Source organism: Narcine bancroftii, chromosome 11, assembly GCF_036971445.1.
Source record: "Narcine bancroftii isolate sNarBan1 chromosome 11, sNarBan1.hap1, whole genome shotgun sequence".
Taxonomy (NCBI): domain Eukaryota; kingdom Metazoa; phylum Chordata; class Chondrichthyes; order Torpediniformes; family Narcinidae; genus Narcine; species Narcine bancroftii.
This window is the reverse complement of record NC_091479.1, coordinates 102,234,635-102,251,535: the sequence shown is the minus strand read 5'-3', so window position 1 is coordinate 102,251,535 and position 16,901 is coordinate 102,234,635. Positions and strand designations below refer to the sequence as shown.

At 42.5% G+C, this 16,901-nt stretch overlaps 1 protein-coding gene across 7 annotated transcripts in view; it reads left to right on the top strand.

Moving 5' to 3' along the window:
* osbpl8 (oxysterol binding protein-like 8) overlaps positions 1-13,942 on the top strand; it is a 178,881-nt gene extending 164,939 nt beyond the window's left edge. For 6 of the 7 annotated variants that reach the window (XM_069904339.1, XM_069904340.1, XM_069904342.1 and 3 more), the window contains 8 exons: positions 1,711-1,808; positions 2,540-2,629; positions 3,132-3,268; positions 3,649-3,834; positions 4,655-4,808; positions 6,682-6,778; positions 9,209-9,317; positions 12,367-13,942. In XM_069904339.1, coding sequence (XP_069760440.1) covers positions 1,711-1,808; positions 2,540-2,629; positions 3,132-3,268; positions 3,649-3,834; positions 4,655-4,808; positions 6,682-6,778; positions 9,209-9,317; positions 12,367-12,502 — 1,007 coding nt within the window. In that variant the 3' untranslated portion in view covers positions 12,503-13,942. The remainder of the gene's footprint in view (positions 1-1,710; positions 1,809-2,539; positions 2,630-3,131; positions 3,269-3,648; positions 3,835-4,654; positions 4,809-6,681; positions 6,779-9,208; positions 9,318-12,366) is intronic. The other variant, XM_069904341.1, reaches the window with a different exon arrangement.
* Positions 13,943-16,901: the final 2,959 nt, after the last annotated feature.

Below are 16,901 nucleotides of genomic sequence, written 5' to 3'. Positions count from 1 at the left end.
TAATCTTTGTCCCTTTTTCCTTCCTGAGTGGAGACACAGGAGACGGTTGATGCTAGAATCTGAAGCTAAATACAATCTGCTGGAGGAATTCAACGGCGTCAGGGAGCATCAGTGGTGGGGATGATAGGAGGAAGTGGGGGGGGGGGACGGGAATAATGAATGGTGAACTCGATGAAAGGTTTTGGATAAAAATGATGACCATTCTTTTTTGTCCCACTGATGCTGCCGGAACTGCTGAGTTAATCCTGCAAGTACGTGGCTTGATTTTGAAACTATCCACTAAATTCAACAAACCGTGCAGCAGTGAAATCATGTTCTTGTTAAATTAATAAAACAAGGAAGCATCGGAAATACTGGCCCAGGTAGCAAGCAAATGGGGTGAGAGAAATAGTTGTAAATATTTCTGGTGGATGACTTCACACCATTGGATGTCAGGCTTACCAGCAATTCAAAATCTCTGAGTGACGTTTACCCATCAACTTTTGACCTCGACCTTAAAGTCAATTCTCACCAATCCACTTGTGGAATTCATAACTTTGGAGCTGCTTTTAGGTATTTTAATTTTGGGGTAATCAAAGTACAAGAAGTCCCTGACTTATGACCCCATATGAACGAAAAAAAAAGATTGTATACATTTTTTAAAAATGAAGAAAATGTATATGTAAATGTAAAAATTACACTTTTGGGGTGTAAGTAGGGGCCTATTTATGGAAAATGGCGCCGATACCAGAGCTGGCCTTGGTAGCCGCCAGGATGTGTTTGACGAATGATAAAATGGATACAGTGAATTTCCGACGCGTCCATTTTTCGAGATACGACTGATCCGTCAGGTAATTTGAGGATGACCTGTAATGCAGATTTATGACTCCAGTTCAAGGATGTGCTGACATTGAAGAGGGTTCAAAGGAGGTTCACTAGGATGATTCCGGGAATGAAAGAGTTATCATATGAGGAATGTTTGACAGCTCTTGGTCTGTACTCGTTGGAATTTAGGAGAATGAGGGGGATCTCAATATTAAAAAGCGTGGATAGAGTAGATGGAGAAAGGTGTAATAGTACAGATTCTATCACCAATGTGTCTATGTACAGATGGTAGTGTAGGATGACTGTGATTGGCTGAGAGTGTAGCCACACCTACTGGCAGGTCTTAAAGGATTGCTCCTAGCTAGACCAGGTCATTCTGGACTGGTCGACCTACTTGTGATATGTTCCAGTCTTTTAGTTAATAAAAGCCTTGGTTTGGATCAACAAGTCTTTGGTTCTTTCGACCCGCTCTACAGGTTGTTTCCCACTGGGAGAGTCTAGAACAAGAGGGCACAATTTCACGACTGAAGGGCATCTGCTCAGAACAGAAATGCAGAGGAATTTCTTCAGCCAGTGAGGGGTAAATTGGTAGAATTTGTTGCCACAGATGGTTGTGGAGGCCAGGTCATTGGGTGTATTTAAGACAGAGATCGATAGGTTCTTGGTTAGCCAGGGCATCAGAGGTGATGGGGAGAAGGCCGGACAGTGGGACTGCGTGGGAAAATGGATCAGCTCATGATTAAATTGTGAGGCAGACTCAATGGACTGAATGGGCTATTTCTGCTCCTATATCTTACGGTGCTATGGTTAACAAAGCATGAAATCTGGGGTCTATTGGAATGTTTTTGAGGCAAGAGGCTTAAAGGCGTCTAACCTACTTAAAACTTTTCCATAAATTATTACTAGGAATTGTTTATGGTCCAATGACTCTCGAACTTGGAGGTCTCATTAACATCGCGTGTGAAAAGACTGGATACAGTGCAATAATCGAGTTCAAGTTGAAGGTTAGTTGACTGTTGATTCACTCTAAGCATTGACTTTGGCGATTACCTTGGAATTTAACATCAATCAGTAAACTAATTTTACGTTTGGCGATGAATGAAAAAACTCTTGTTTATGACTTCCATTTGGAGGGCAGTTATCCAGAAGCATCAAAGTTGATATTGTAAGCAGACTTTGAAACTATGATTCCAGTTGAGTAAATTAGCCTTGCAATGCTTAATTATCCCGAAGAACTATTGGAATATGGTATTGCATAGTCAATTTCCAATTACAATTTTCACCTTATTAAACCATCTCTGTTTAAAGTACACTCAGTAAAATTTGAGATCTTAAATTTTCCTTGATCTATCTTGGATAATTTTTGGTCTCAATTGTCTGGAAGTGCATCCCTGGACAATAGTGCTAAATGTTCTTGTCGAGCAGTAAAAAGAGTTTCAAAACCAAAGCACCTTGCAGAGATGCGACGAGATTGCTTTGCACTTCTGACTGAGAGTAAATTTCCAGGCAAGCATTTAAGGCATTAGATGAGAACACAAATGCAAGACTTTTAGTTTCAGAATCATGGTCAAGAAACACATGGAGGTTCAGAAGGATTCGCTGATCCTTCCCTGTGACCTGCATGAAGCCAAAAAAAAAAATCGGTTGCTTCTAATGTTATGTCAACTTAAACTTAAGACTGTCAGCACACTATTATGGATTGTTTCAAAATGTTTAATAATTATATTGTCTCCAGCCATTTTTAGGAAACAACAACAATGTTAACCAGATATTTGGAAAAATCAAGCTGGGATCAGAGGTTTTAGCCAATTTGGAAGGGCATTGGGTAAGTCATGAGATCGAGAGAGAGCATTGCTAAAATAGAATTTTAATTTAGAGATACAGCATGGTAACATGCCCTCCCTGCTCACGAGCCTGCGCTGCCCAATTTACACCCAATTAACCTACCAACTTTGTAAATCTTTGGAATGTGGGAGGAAAATTGAGCACCTGGCACAGAGATGGGGAGAACGTACAAACTCCTTACAGACAGTGCCGGATTTGAACCCTGGTCACTGGCGCTGTAATAGTGTCGTGCTAAGTCTGCCATCTAAATCTCTACTGCCTACGTCTGATAACGTACCTGTCTTATCTTTGAGCATATTCATTGTAAAGATATGAATTATGTATAATATTTGGCAAGGATTATGTGACTCAACAAAAGATAAATATTCTAGAAAATGTGATTATTTGAGAATGCAAACAAATCTAAGCTTGCTGAAATGTGTTAGATTTTTGTGAGCATGCTTTGGAGATGATTCATTTTCATTTTCTTTAACAATCTATAGGACAGTGAAGTGGTAATCCATGACAAAAAGACAGGTGTATCAGAAATATTCTGGAATCCCACATCTGAAATCCGACAACAGAGACTGATGAGGTGCACGGTGCTCTTCGATGAACAGGAGAGTATAGAATCAGAAAAGTGAGGACACTTCTTCAACCACTTCACTGATTTATAAATCTCCCTCTAAAATTTTGAAGTATCTTACATTACTTCTGGTGGGGTTATTGTGCATAGCAATGTACCCGTGAACTCATTCTCAACGTCACACACACAGAACCGAGGCGTTGCGTGCAAACTCCTTAAAGACAGCATGGGATTTGAGCGCGGGTTGCTGGCACTACAACAGTGTTGCGTTCACTACCATGTTCACTGTGCTGCCTCTACGTTATACCCTGTACAATGATTCTGTGGGTTGAACTCATCTCTAGACAGCAAGTTTAATGAAGTATCGAGCAGTTCTTGGAGGGTGAGTTTAATTTTAATTACTGTGTTCCTCTTCTTTGTGACCGTCTTCTTAGACTCTGGCAGCACGTAACACGTGCCATCCAAAACAAGGACCAGCATGAAGCCACCAGAGAAAAGTTCATCCTGGAAGAAGCTCAACGTCAGGCTGCAAAGCAGCGGAAGGCCAAGGAAGAAGAATGGATCCCTCGCTTATTTGAACATGATCAGATCACAGGAGTGTGGCAATATAATTATGCAGAGTAAGTCTTCCAAACATTTCTCCTCCGTCCCTCCTTATACAATGGGTTAAAGAATGGAATGGGTTTCTGCTCTCCAATAAAAGTGAACTCCAACAGGCCTTTCCTAATCTATGCACAGAGAAATGCTGGCAGGTGTTTTCTATGGCTGAATTCCATTTCATTTTTAATATCTTCCAAATTCAATCGTTTATTTTCTCATTTCCCTTCACTATTTAATCTTCTTCTGGAGAAACTCAGCAGGTGACGCAGCATCCATAGTAAGTGAAAGGGTGACCAACATTTCAACATTTATAAACAGCACGGTAACAGGCCCTTTTGGCCCACAAGCCCCTGCCGCCCTATTAACCTACAACTTCAGTAGGTTTGGAAGGGTGGGAGGAAACCGAGCACCTGGAGGAAGCCCACGCAGTCAGAGCGGGAACAATCAAACTCCTTACAGGCACCATCAGATTTGAACGCCACTCCCTGGTGCTGTAACAGCGTTGTGCTAACTGCCTCGCTAACCGTGCCACCTGTTAGGAACAGTATAAAAAAGGGAGGGGAGAAAAGGAGAGGAGTAAGGGTGGGGAAGGGGGAGGAGCACGGGCAAACAGTAAGAGGTAATCACTGTTCATAAAGCATTTCTGGATATGTGGTCAAATGTAGTACATGCAAGCCCAACTCAGTCTTAATTTTGTTGCCTCTCTCACCTTGGTTTCAGTAATGAAGGCGTGGATTGTACTGCAGTATTGCCACCAGTGTTTTCATGTGATCTGTGCATTGTAAATCGAGGAAGTATTGTGCCTGAAACTAATGATGTGGTGTATTTCATTGCCTGCAGCACCAGGCCCTGGGACCCCCTAAATGACCTCATTCAGTATGAAAAAGAAGGTGTCATCCAATCGAAAGTTTGGCACCGCACTCCAATGGTACGTTCTGCCAGTATAATTAGTCTCAGTAACCAAGGGGGAAGGAAAGAAAGTTACAAGCGTCAGGTAGGTTTTAAGGTTGCATCATGTCAAATGTATTGTTACTGGTGCTGAGCTACATCTCAAGCTGTTATTTTATATTCCCCCTCCCCCCCCCCCACCCCATTCCCATTCCAACAGGTCAACTGAACTTTTCCTGTCTTGTGCCATTGTTTCTTTCCTTGCTCTGCAATGCCCAAAAGAATTGAGCCTAAAAGATGCTTTTCTTTTAAAGAATGAATAACTACGGTGGGCTTTTGCTTCCTGAATGTTGTCCATCCCAAGTTTTATTCCAGATTTGTGAAATGGGTGCAAACTCACGGAAATGGATGAATACCTTCCCTTCCTTTCTAGGAATGCCATTGAAGTCTGGCAGCACTTTTGCAAATTGCAGCCCTTCCCTCGGCCTCCCTCACAACTCCACCATCTCCCCAACCTCTTTCCTCCTCCCTTTTTTAGGCCCAAGGTGAAGGGGCAGCATTATTCCATAATGGGGATCCGAACTATTCACAGCATGTGGTCCGTGGGTGATCAATCACGAGGAGTGCATATATTTCAGTACATGGTGATGTTTCATTTGTAACATTTTACAAAAACATTCTATAATGTGACTAATAACTCGTGAAGATGGTGGATCATGAGGGGGGGGGGGTGGGGGGGTGGCTTGGGAGGAGGGAGGGGGGAGGGAGAAAAAGTCACTGTAAATGTGTGGAAAAGAAAAAGTGTATATCATGGCTATTGTGATTTATGGTGTGAAAAATAAAAAATTTAAAAAAAAAAAAAAAAGATGGTGGATCATGCAGTTGGATACTTTCCTAAATGCTAAAACATCTTAATTCTAAGAGTGCGTACATCATTTTGTATTGACGGTTTCTAGATCTTGGGAACATGGCAGTGAATTCAGCTGCTGCATTCCGTGTGGGGTAAGTGGTCCCACAGTACTGTTCAGTGGGTCATTCCAGTGTTTAGATGGTGCTCCAGTGAAACATTGGCCAGTGTATGTCCAAGTTGAGATGTCATGTGCTTTGGAGGTGGAGATGTTTTTGTGGAAATTCTGTCCTTGGCTTTCCAGATTTTTCAAAAATACTGAGCAGAGGAGTTTTGGCCAATAGCCAATTTGGACCCCCGTCTAAGTTAGTGCACAGGAAACTATTGAGAAAGCAAGGGGCAAACTTTTCCCAATCTGTAAACTTGTTACTGAACTATGAAGCAAGAGATGGTTGAAAATTAAATTTCTTTGGGCAACCATTCATTATAAACAATACTTCTTCGAACGGGTGTGACTCAGAGAGCACCATTGCCAATCTTGATGAATAAGTCCTGTGGTATAGCGACTGGATTTTATGCAGCGGATGTTGAGAATTTAATGTCCTCTTTAAAGAAATCACATCTCACACAAATAGGCGGCCATCTGATTTTGCAGCTGTTAGTAAGTCAGTTTATGGCAATGGAACACCACTTTGGAGAACTTAGGAAAGATGTAATGTTTTGGGAAAAAGTAGATGTAACGATCTTATAGAGGTTCACAAATTCATGATGTTCACAAATTTATGATGGGTAGGTTGTCACAATCTTTTATCCCAGGGCAAGGATTCTGGTTAGAGGCGAGAGGGGAGAAATTTAAAGGAGATGTGGGGGGCCTGTTTTTCACTTCGGGAGTGTAGAATATATGGAACAAACTGCTGGAGAAGGTGCTGGATGCATATACAATTGCATTGTTTAAAAGGTACGTGGATATGAAAGGAGTAGAAGGATGCAGGTCTAATGTGGGCAAATGGGATTCTTGTAGGTCAGAATTAGATAGTTTCTATGCTTCATGAATGCTGCATGTTTGTATGTTTCTAGGCATGTTAATCAATAAAGGACGGGGCTTATTTTGTGTTCCATGTCTTTGTTGTAGGTCTCTGCACCAAAACGAACTCGGAGTAAACAGCATAGTCCTGAGAGTGGCTGCTCCAGCCCAGAACTAGACCAGCAGGACTCCTCGGAGAGTGAAAGTGTGTATGGGCTATTTTAGCTTTTCTTTCCAATGCACCAATTTTTTTTCATCTCTTTCCCACTACCCACATCACCTGATCATGGTATACATCTTGTCTAGTTCTATTTCAACAAGGGCTCATTTTACTTTGGCATCAGAAAACATCGCACCAGCAGTAACCTGTGGCCAAGATGTGCACTGCCAATGCACCACCATTATGAGACCACCCGCAAATTGGAAGGACAACACCTCATCTTCCATCTGGGCATTAACGTCAACTTCTCTGGTTTCCATTAAACTCCTTCGCTCATCTTCATTCCCCTGTCAACTTTCTCTCTCTCTTCCCTTTTCCCTCTGTCTCCTTTCATAGATCCATAATTAATTCTCACCTTTCCTCTCAACATATCCAATAACACCTGGAGTCCTCCCCTTCCCGTTCTTCCCCCTTAATCTCTAGTCTTTAATTAAGATGCCTGTCTGATTTTTGCTTATACCTTGAAGAAGGCCTCAGGTCCAAAATATTACCTCCTACGGACATTGCGTGACCTGCAGAGTTCCTCCAACACTTCTGTGTGTTTTAACCACCAATACGCCCCTCAGTGCTATTAACATTGGATAGGATCAACTGGGCAAATGTTTCCTCAAACTATTTAACTTTAACATTCAAAGGCAAAGGTAGCTGGGACTATTTTTACTGAAAAATGCATAAGACAAGAGAACTGAAATCAAAGCTCAGCAATTTAGGCAGCCGGCTGTGGAGGAAGGAACACAGTTAATATTTCAAGTTAGTGACCTTGTTTTAGAAATATATGATGCCTGTAACATAGTAAAATGCCTTGAGGACCATTCTGATTTTTTTAAAAAAGATAATTGATCTGAGAAATGCACAAGAGCCTGCAGATGCTGAAATCTGGAGTGTGAAATCTGATGGTCGAGCCACGTCTGTGGGTGAGAAAGGATGTTCGACAGTTCAAGCCACAATCCTTCACCAAGACTGTTGACCTTTCTTTTTCTCCCACTGATGCTGCTTGCCCAGCTGACTTCCTCCAGCAGGACTTATTCCTCTTCGATCTGAGACCTCCTTTCTCTCTCCGCAGATCCTGTCTGATGCATGAGTAGTTCCAGCATTTTCATCTGCTTTTCTTTTCTGGCACTGGATTTTTTGACTCTTGTCCTCGTGCCCAGAGGCCAGGTTAGTCTGAGGAGGAGCCTTTCTCCAAATGACTAACCAGCTCTGATGGAGAAGTACAAGTACAGATAGAGTCCAAGCCAGTGGTGCTCAACCTTTTTCCCACTCGCATACCACCTTAAATAATCCCTCACTGATCACAGAGCATTTATAGCATCCTATCCCATATGGTGCTCTGTAGTTAATAAGGGATTACTTAAGGTGGTATGTGAGTGGGAAAAAAAAAGTTGAGAACCATGGGTCCAAGAGTAGTTTCTTTCACATGCTAAAGGTTGCGAAATGGTGGTTAAAACTCACAGAAATGGTGGAGGAACTCAGGAGGTCACGCAGGTGGCCTAGCCTAAAGTTACCTAAACTTTCCTGCCTGAATGGACAGTTTCAGATTGGCATCTGACCCAACCTGCGATCTTCTGCGTTTGAGTAAGTGTCCCTCCCATCAACCTCAGGGTATCTTTTGCCGTTCCTTAGTAATAATCAGCCAGCGGTTTGTGCGGTAAGTCAGTAAAATACCAATGAGTGGAATTTAATTTTTAAAAAAATTTACAACACAGTAGAAGCCAATTCCAGCAATTGAAACCCATGCCACCAAATTACACTCAATGAATGTCCCATTCCTAAATTTTTGGAGTGGGGGAGGAAAGTGGCAAGCCATCGCCGGTCACAGAGAGAACGTACAAATTCCTTACAGGCAGCACCCATATTGGAAACCGGATCTCTGCCGCTGTAGTAGTGTTGCGCTAACTGTGCCAACCAGAATGTTCATTTCCATTTCAAAAGATATCAACATACAAGTTCTCTTTGAGAGATGGAAGCTATTGAAAGGTGCCCTGTCCATCTGTTTGCACAGAAATGTGGTGGTGATGAAGATTTTCAGAGCCCAGGATCTATAATTCATTGCTGTGGTAAAGAAAATGCCCAAATGTTTACCAACTGAAAACTGCCCCCTGCTGGTGTTACTTCTCTTTATCTTTCCAGCTCTCCATTGTGCTCTGAAGTCCTCTCACTGCGGCCTGTTCTGCACTCTCACTGTATCGCCTCAATACGGTGGCCGTGTCTCAGGCCACCGAAGCTCTGAGCTTCGAGATTCCCCCCTCGAAGATCTCCTTTTGAAATGTTTCCTTAACGTGTTTGTATAAAATCCTTGGGGCGTTTAAACAATGGTATGGACATCACGAGAGATTGATGCTTTTGCCGTAATGTGTAGCCGTTTATTTCCTTCTCTGACGTATCCTCTCATAAAACTCTGTGCATTTCTTGCAGAACAAAAGTCGGGGAAGCACAGCACACGACTGAGGAAGAAAGCAAATGACCTCAGTGAATTACTTGGTGCCATAGATTCAATAAAGCATACACAAGAGGAGATTAATAGGTATGAAGCGGGGTGCTAAATTTAAACCACACCAGGTAGTGTTGGATTCTTGTCTTTTTCTACAGGTAAATCGTCTAATCTCATTCAGGCTGGTAATCTCTTAAAATTGACTTTGATGCCATCTTTTGATAGGTCAAAGCTCCAAAGACCGAGCAAATGAGCCTTACGTTCCAGTGCTGCTTGTTTGACTTGTATAATGAGTATGGGGCTCCTAATGTGTGTGATGTATTGATTCATCGGAACCAGAATTTATTGTCGTAATCAATTAGTTTCATGAGGAATTCCAAGTCTGAAGAGAATTGAATTAACGATTAGGTTTTCAGGAAGATATTCTCTGATAATAAAAGCCACACAGATTTATTTGACCAGTTCTTATATTTGACGACTTCTAACTTTGCGACTGGCCTGTGTTCCAGTCTGGCTCCTGGAAGAAGCACTCATGCTCCCTCCCTTGTGTTCAAATGGAGGGAGGGCATATGGAACCACAGGCTTAGCCATATCTTTTCTTTATGTGCCACGAATCCTTTCACTTGAAATGGTGATGAACGTACAGTAAAAACTCCTGTTATCCAGAATTCAAGCAACCAGCAAAAATGCAGAAAATAAATAGGTTTAAAAAAAAAGAACTTTAAAATTAGCACACCTCACCGTCAGTTCACTAATCACTCAATATGCAATCTCAAACAACCAGAAAATTCACCTATCTACCATCTACCAATCCCCATAGCTGCCAGATACCAGGGGTTTTACTGTACCATTTAAAGCATGGGCCCGCTCTCACAATTCAGAAGGTGCTGAGCCATCATTGTCAAATGGCACATGCCCACAGTTCAGCCGTATGATGTTGCTCACTGATGAAAGTGAAGAATGTGAGCAGCTGCCACAAGGTGCCAGACTAGTCAGGAGGAAAACAGCCGACTTCTCCGTGGCCCCACCTCCTCCACACAGGACCACCAACACACAGAGCTTCAGGCCACATTGCACCACTATGTGAGCCACACTGCACTCACCAAGATCGTTTATTGTCCCATGTATCAAAAACTGCAGTGACAGAGGTTGTTTTGTGAGCAGACCAGTAAACATCTCATACATAGAACAAGTAAGACACGGTACAAAGGTGCAGAGTTACAGGAGGAGATCAGTCGGTAAGGAGTAAAGGCACCATCATTTTGCTATTTTGGGGTTAATTCAAGAGTCTGATAATGGTGGGAAAGAATCTGGACGTTAGAAGCAGATGTAGGCCATTCAGCCCCTCGAGTCACCCTGGCCATTCCACATGGCTGATCTATCCCAACTCCTCTTCCAAACTATTTCCCATAGTCCTAAATACCTTGATCTTCCACAGTGCAACAACCTCCTCAAAATACCTTCAGTGATCCTACTTCCACAACCCTCCAGGGCAGATATTGACCAGCCTGAACACTACAAACCCAGGCCCAACTTTTCCAATGCCACTCTGATTGCCCAACAGCGCAACTAAATGATCGAAGGGTGCCACCATGGACCAGCTAACTAATGGGGACCTGCCTGTATCAACGCTCTAATGTCACCTATTGTGGCAGAACTGACCACTGCATGGATTGATACAGTAAAATTGAATACAGTAAAATTCCCATAATCCAGAATTCAAGCCACTGGCAAAGAAAAAATACGGAAAAGAAAAGCCATATATGCCAGTGTATAGGACGATCCCAAAACTTTAAAAATGTCACTTCAAAATGAGGGGCCGTCTTAAACACCAAGTCTAAAATCTGAACCTTGACAACACAGCTGCCATCTTCCCACTGGCTCCAACGCAATCTTGAGTGTGTCCTGTTAGTTACCAGCAAAGACCCAGCGCACCCCCGCAAGGTCTGTTTGCCCAGACCGATGGCCATTGGCTCTGTACAGGCTTTAAACAGCTTGTAACAGGAGCCAACGGCGGTTTATTTTAAAATATGCTAATAAAATTAAAACTTTTATGGGGTGATTTGGTATTAAAGAATTAAAGATTATCGCTCAAAACCTATATTCCAGGTCCTGTACAATGGCATATCCAGTAGGTATAAAATATGAAGATTAATATTGGCTCCCCCAGCAGTCAGTTCTCCGATACACGCAACACACAATCTCAAGCACCAGCAAATACACTTACCCGGTATCCACCAAAGCCCATAGCTGCCAGATACCAGGGGGTTTTACTGTATTTATTCATCTCCTTCTTTTCCCTATTTTTATTCCTCAATAGATTTTGAAGCTTCAATAACATTCCAAGCTTCCTGCCCTGAAAGGGGTATTAAATCCTTTGAAACAATGATCAATGTGGCACCCTCTATTCGTACATTTTGAAAATGGTTTAATTTGATTTATTCACCCTTCTCGACTACCTGGGTCTGTGGGTTATCTACGTGGGTCTCTGGGTTATCTAATTCTGCTGAGAAGGAAATCGTTTGGAGATGTGGAAGGGTGGCTGCGAGCTTTCACATTTGCACTGTTTGTAAGATGTGCCACTGCAAACAATTCAACTAGTTTGAGATCAGTCCATTAACATCACGGCGGATGGAATTTAACTCAAGCAAAGAATGAGGTGCTGCATTTGGGTAAGTTAATCTAAGGCAGGACTTGCACAATAAATTTTAGGGCCCTGGGGAGAGCAGTGGAACAGAGAGATCAAAGGGTGAATGTGGTGACCTAGATGGAAAAGGTGGTGAAGAAGGCATTTAACACGCTTGCTTTCATTGGTCAAGGAACCAAATACAGGAGCTTGGATGTTATGTTGCCACTGTACAAGGTCAGTGAGACCGGTGGAATCTGGTCATCTACCAATGGTAAGAATGTCACCAAGTTGGAAAGGGTGCAGAAAAAATTCACAAAGGTGTTACCAGAACTGGAAGGCTTGAGTTATGTAGAAAAGTACTGACAGAAATATTCATTGTTTCCTAAACCTGGTGCCATGGCCATGATCTCATTGAATGGCGGAACAGACTTGACAGGCCAGATGGCCAACACCTGCTCCTATGTTCTTAATGTACATTTCTTGAACTAAATGGTTTTTGAATTCTTTGTTTAGAAGTTTGGCAGCTCTACGAAGTCGAACAGCAGCAAACCAGTCCAATTCCAACAACCACTTTTTGCAGCAGAGAGATTATGTGATCATCCTCTTCCTTACCCTGCTTCAAATAGCTATCAACTACATCTTCAATTGACCATGACCTGACCAAACGAAGCCATGAATTGAAGCAGCCAGGATCAACGTCCTGAGTGGGACTTCCTTCAGTACATGTGGATTTCTGACTCACGGCACTAGCTGTGGCACTGGACTAAATCTGCTTCAGGTTTGACAACAAAGTGCTTTCACAACGTTTCATTGTGTGCACAGAACACTCACATGCCTATTCACTCATCTCGCAATGAACCATGACGCTCGAAAGATGCTCCGTGTGTGCTGATGCTCCACACTCGTCCAAGAATCAGCTCCTTTAGTAAGGCCAGTTTTAGCATAAGCCATATATTAAATTGTATTAGAATACCAGTTACAACAGAAATACTCACTCAATACATCACTGTACATTTTAAGCTATTTCTAAATACTGTTTCTTGTATTCCCTTTTGTAACCAGTGGTTTTGTTCATTGGGTGTTACAGTCCCTTACGTAATCGTAGCATCATTGTTCAGATCAGATGGACTACTTTCAGCAAGAGTCCAAAGTATATTTGTATGGACCAAGCATTCTCGAGGGCCAGGATGTTGGAGGGATGCAGAGCAGTGCCTTCCGGGTGACTTCGCACCAATGTTCAGGATCTGCTATTAACGTGTTAGGGCTGTGCCATAGGTGGAAATAAGAAGCCTTATAACATTCCAGAGTTAGTCTTTACGTTTATTTTAATGTCTCCAGTTGTTGTGATATAATACTGCCATTAATACCAATGTAGTATCTTATAAAACCAGATCCGATTCTGACATGTACTGTCAAAAATGGTCCAAATGAGTTGAGTTTATTTTTTACTTTGCACCATTTGTTGTCTTGCTGTTGGTAACTTTAGTTTGTCTGTCCCAAATTATGGCTCATCACAACTGGACTGTAATTTTGATTTCTGGATAGACTCTCCAAAAGTGATTTGTGCACATCTAATACATATTTAAATGAGAATCTTAGTACATGTTATTATTGCAGTAACCTGTGGTGAGGATAAAAAAACAGATTATGCTTCAGAGGACAGTATTGTGCATTTTTTTTTACATGTTGAAAGTTGAATGCCTGATTAAAGATGACCATTGATGGGATCATGTAAATGTTTTACTAATGGACCCAAGTATCAATTCATGATACAAACATTTGTTAGGTAAGATTTATCACCATTCTTCATTTTCTCAAATTTTTTCATAATGTTGACCTAACCAATAAATATCTGAAGAGGTGATTGCAGTTCTGCAGCACTCCCTCTTACTCCCCGACTGAGGTGTCCGTTACTTTGAAGAATTATTTGTAAAGGCAGTATCGTCACGGCAATGGAAATGGTGGCAAATGAGGGGCACAATGTGGAATGCCGGGTTTTACTCTATAACCCTTGTAAAAGCACAGTCACTTGTAATATGCTATTTATGATCACTTATTTAATAAAGATCTGTGATCCCTACTGCAGCCACCTGGAATGTGATTGTGTCTCTGTTGAGATATTCCCATCATTTCTTCAACAAACAAGTCTGTGAAGTTGTTCTTGGTTGTACATGGTTACATAATAAACTTCATCTTCAACCACAGATCATTTCTACAGGCATTGAACATTGAACATTGCTGCATGCCCAATGGTTGGCCTCCTTCCCACAATGACTGACACACTGGTGAGTTTTATTCGTGATTTGTGTTCTCTGTTATACTACCTATACTCCTGATTCTCTCTCTCTCTCTCTCTCTCTCTCTCTCTCTCGTATTCACAGACACACAAAGATCCTCACACACACACACACTCTCACTACACACACACTCACTACACACATGCACGCACACTCTCACTACACACACGCGTGCGTACACATACACACACGCTCTCACTGCGCACACACTCTCACTACGCACACACACTCACTACACACATGCACGCACACTCTCACTACACATGCGCGCACACACACTCACACTCTCACTGCACACGCACATGCAGTATCCATGCTGGAGAAACTCGACAGTCATACTGTACATCTTGACAAAACAGTGTCCTCTGGTCCTCGGTGCAAAACACACAGACCCACAGCCAGACATAACACACATACAGACAAACAATATATGGGCAGGCCAGGTATTTCACCTATATAAATAAATAAATAAATCTTGTTTTGTGAATTTGAGAGTCTCGGGGGGGGTGGGGTGGGGTGAGTGTGAGCAGTTCCTTTGGTCGTTCAGCATTCTCATTGCCCGGGGGACAAAGCTTTTCCTCAGCCTGTGTCTCTGAAAGATGCTGTGTGCCTGGTGGAAGGGGTCCTCAGTGATTTTGCGCACCCTATTCAGATAGCAATCCTGATAGATCATATCGATGGGGAGGAGTTGGGGGGAAGGGGGGGTGAGGGAGGGGAGATCCCAGTGATCATCTCTGCCCCTCTTTTGGTCCTGTGGATTGACCTCTGATACATTTCTCTGCAGCAATCATACCACACTGATACAGCCGGCCAGGATGCTCTCACTAGAACTCTTGTAGAAGGTTGGCATAAGGTGGCTGGTAGCCTTGCCCACTTCAGTCATCACAGGAAGTGTGTTATATATATGATGGTAAAGGAATCTTGAATCCTCCAGAAGTTTGTTTTTGCTCCACATTCTGGTCTCTGTTGTCTCTTAAAGATTTACTACCTCTCTCAGTCACAAACAATCATACTCATCTCCCCAATCTTGCCTCACATGTTTGACTTAATTCAGCATGACCACTTGTTATCTGTAATGCTGAAGGGCAGACAGAGTCTCGAAGCCTATCCCAAGAGAAGTGGAATACAACTTTCACCACACGGTGGCAGAGGCTTCACACTCTGAATCACCCAAAGACATCCTGCCCTGGTCTGATCCCAATGTTCCCACCCACTAACGTGCAGGGAACTTGCTCTGAGGGGTTCTGGTGTCCAAGGTTTTCTGAACAGTAAGGTCTCGCACTCCACTCAGGGAAGGCTGAGTGAATCTAGTTTTAAATTTTTATTCTCAACATGGTAGAAGCTGATTGACAGCCGTGCCACCCAAATTATCCGACAACAACGAACCACAGACACTGCCCTGCTTTGACTTTTTCTTGCACTATTTTTTATTTATTTTATAAGGTTTATATAAATGTTGCACTTTGATCCTGACGCAAAACAACAAATTTCGTGACATGTTCATGACAATAAATTCTGATTCTGAACCCCCCTGTACATTTTTGGAATGTGAGAGGAAACCAGAGCACCGGAAGAAGCCCACACAGGTCACGGGGAGAACGTACAAACTCCTCACCGTCAGCACCAGATTCGAACCCACGCAGCTGCCACTGTAATAACATTGCACTAACTCTTCTGGCATTACCTCAGTGGCTTTACATTAGAACCAAGCACAAGGTTCTCATCCAAACTTTTTATTACCCCTCGATTTCCCCTGCACACCTCCCACCTGCCACTCTCATAGACCTGAGTTCATCCAATCCTCTGTGGCCTGTCACCACAGTGATCCATTCACCCATCATCTCCAGCAATCAAACAAGGCTTCCCCCTCCACCAACACTGTGTGCACTTCCCACTATCTTCCAGGAGAGATACCAACATGCTAAAAGACCCATCACACTCCTCCACAAACCCCCACCCCCCCCGCCAGGAAAAAATGCACCAGTTTGAAGACGCGCATCACCAGGTTCAAGGGAAATGACCCTGCTGTTATCAGACTTAAGTCTGCAAAGACTGACAGTTCACAGGCATGTGTTGAGCCTACTGATATGAATAATGGAAGGTTGCCATTAACAGGACCTCGGTACAGGAGCACTTCTGAACAGAAAGCATTTGAAGGAGTGACAGATCATCCTGCTGCACTGAAACAGCATCTGGTATCAATCATTTCTGGGCAAAGTTTTGCGATGCCATTTTATCTTTTCAGTGAGATTTCTCGTTCCTGGACATTAGCATCTTACCCAACCCCACCCCTGAATTATTCCAAAACAACACCACATCCCATTGTTCCTGGAATTCAGTGCAAGAAAGTGATATTAAATGAACACGGCCACAATCTTTACCCAGCTCTTGACATAAGCCATTATTAATGCTGAAATATTGATGGCAAAAGGATGGTTTTAAATCCCAGCACAATTCAGCTGACAGCTGATTATTGGAAAAATGTGGCTCTCATGTACAGAAAAGTTTCAGCAGAAAGGGTGAGTGGGAAGGGGATATCAACCCCAGGAATTGGACACTCTTGGTTTATCTGCTCCCTCCATCTCCCCTAGTCATGCAGAAAAATCACACCAGCATTTTAGAAGTAAAGCATGAAAGTCTGCAGACATCATGGTTTTTTTTTTGTTTTTTTTTTTACTTTTGAAAATATTGTTTAATTTTAATAAAGAGCTTACAATACTAACACAATATAATGAAATTATGTGGAGAGTT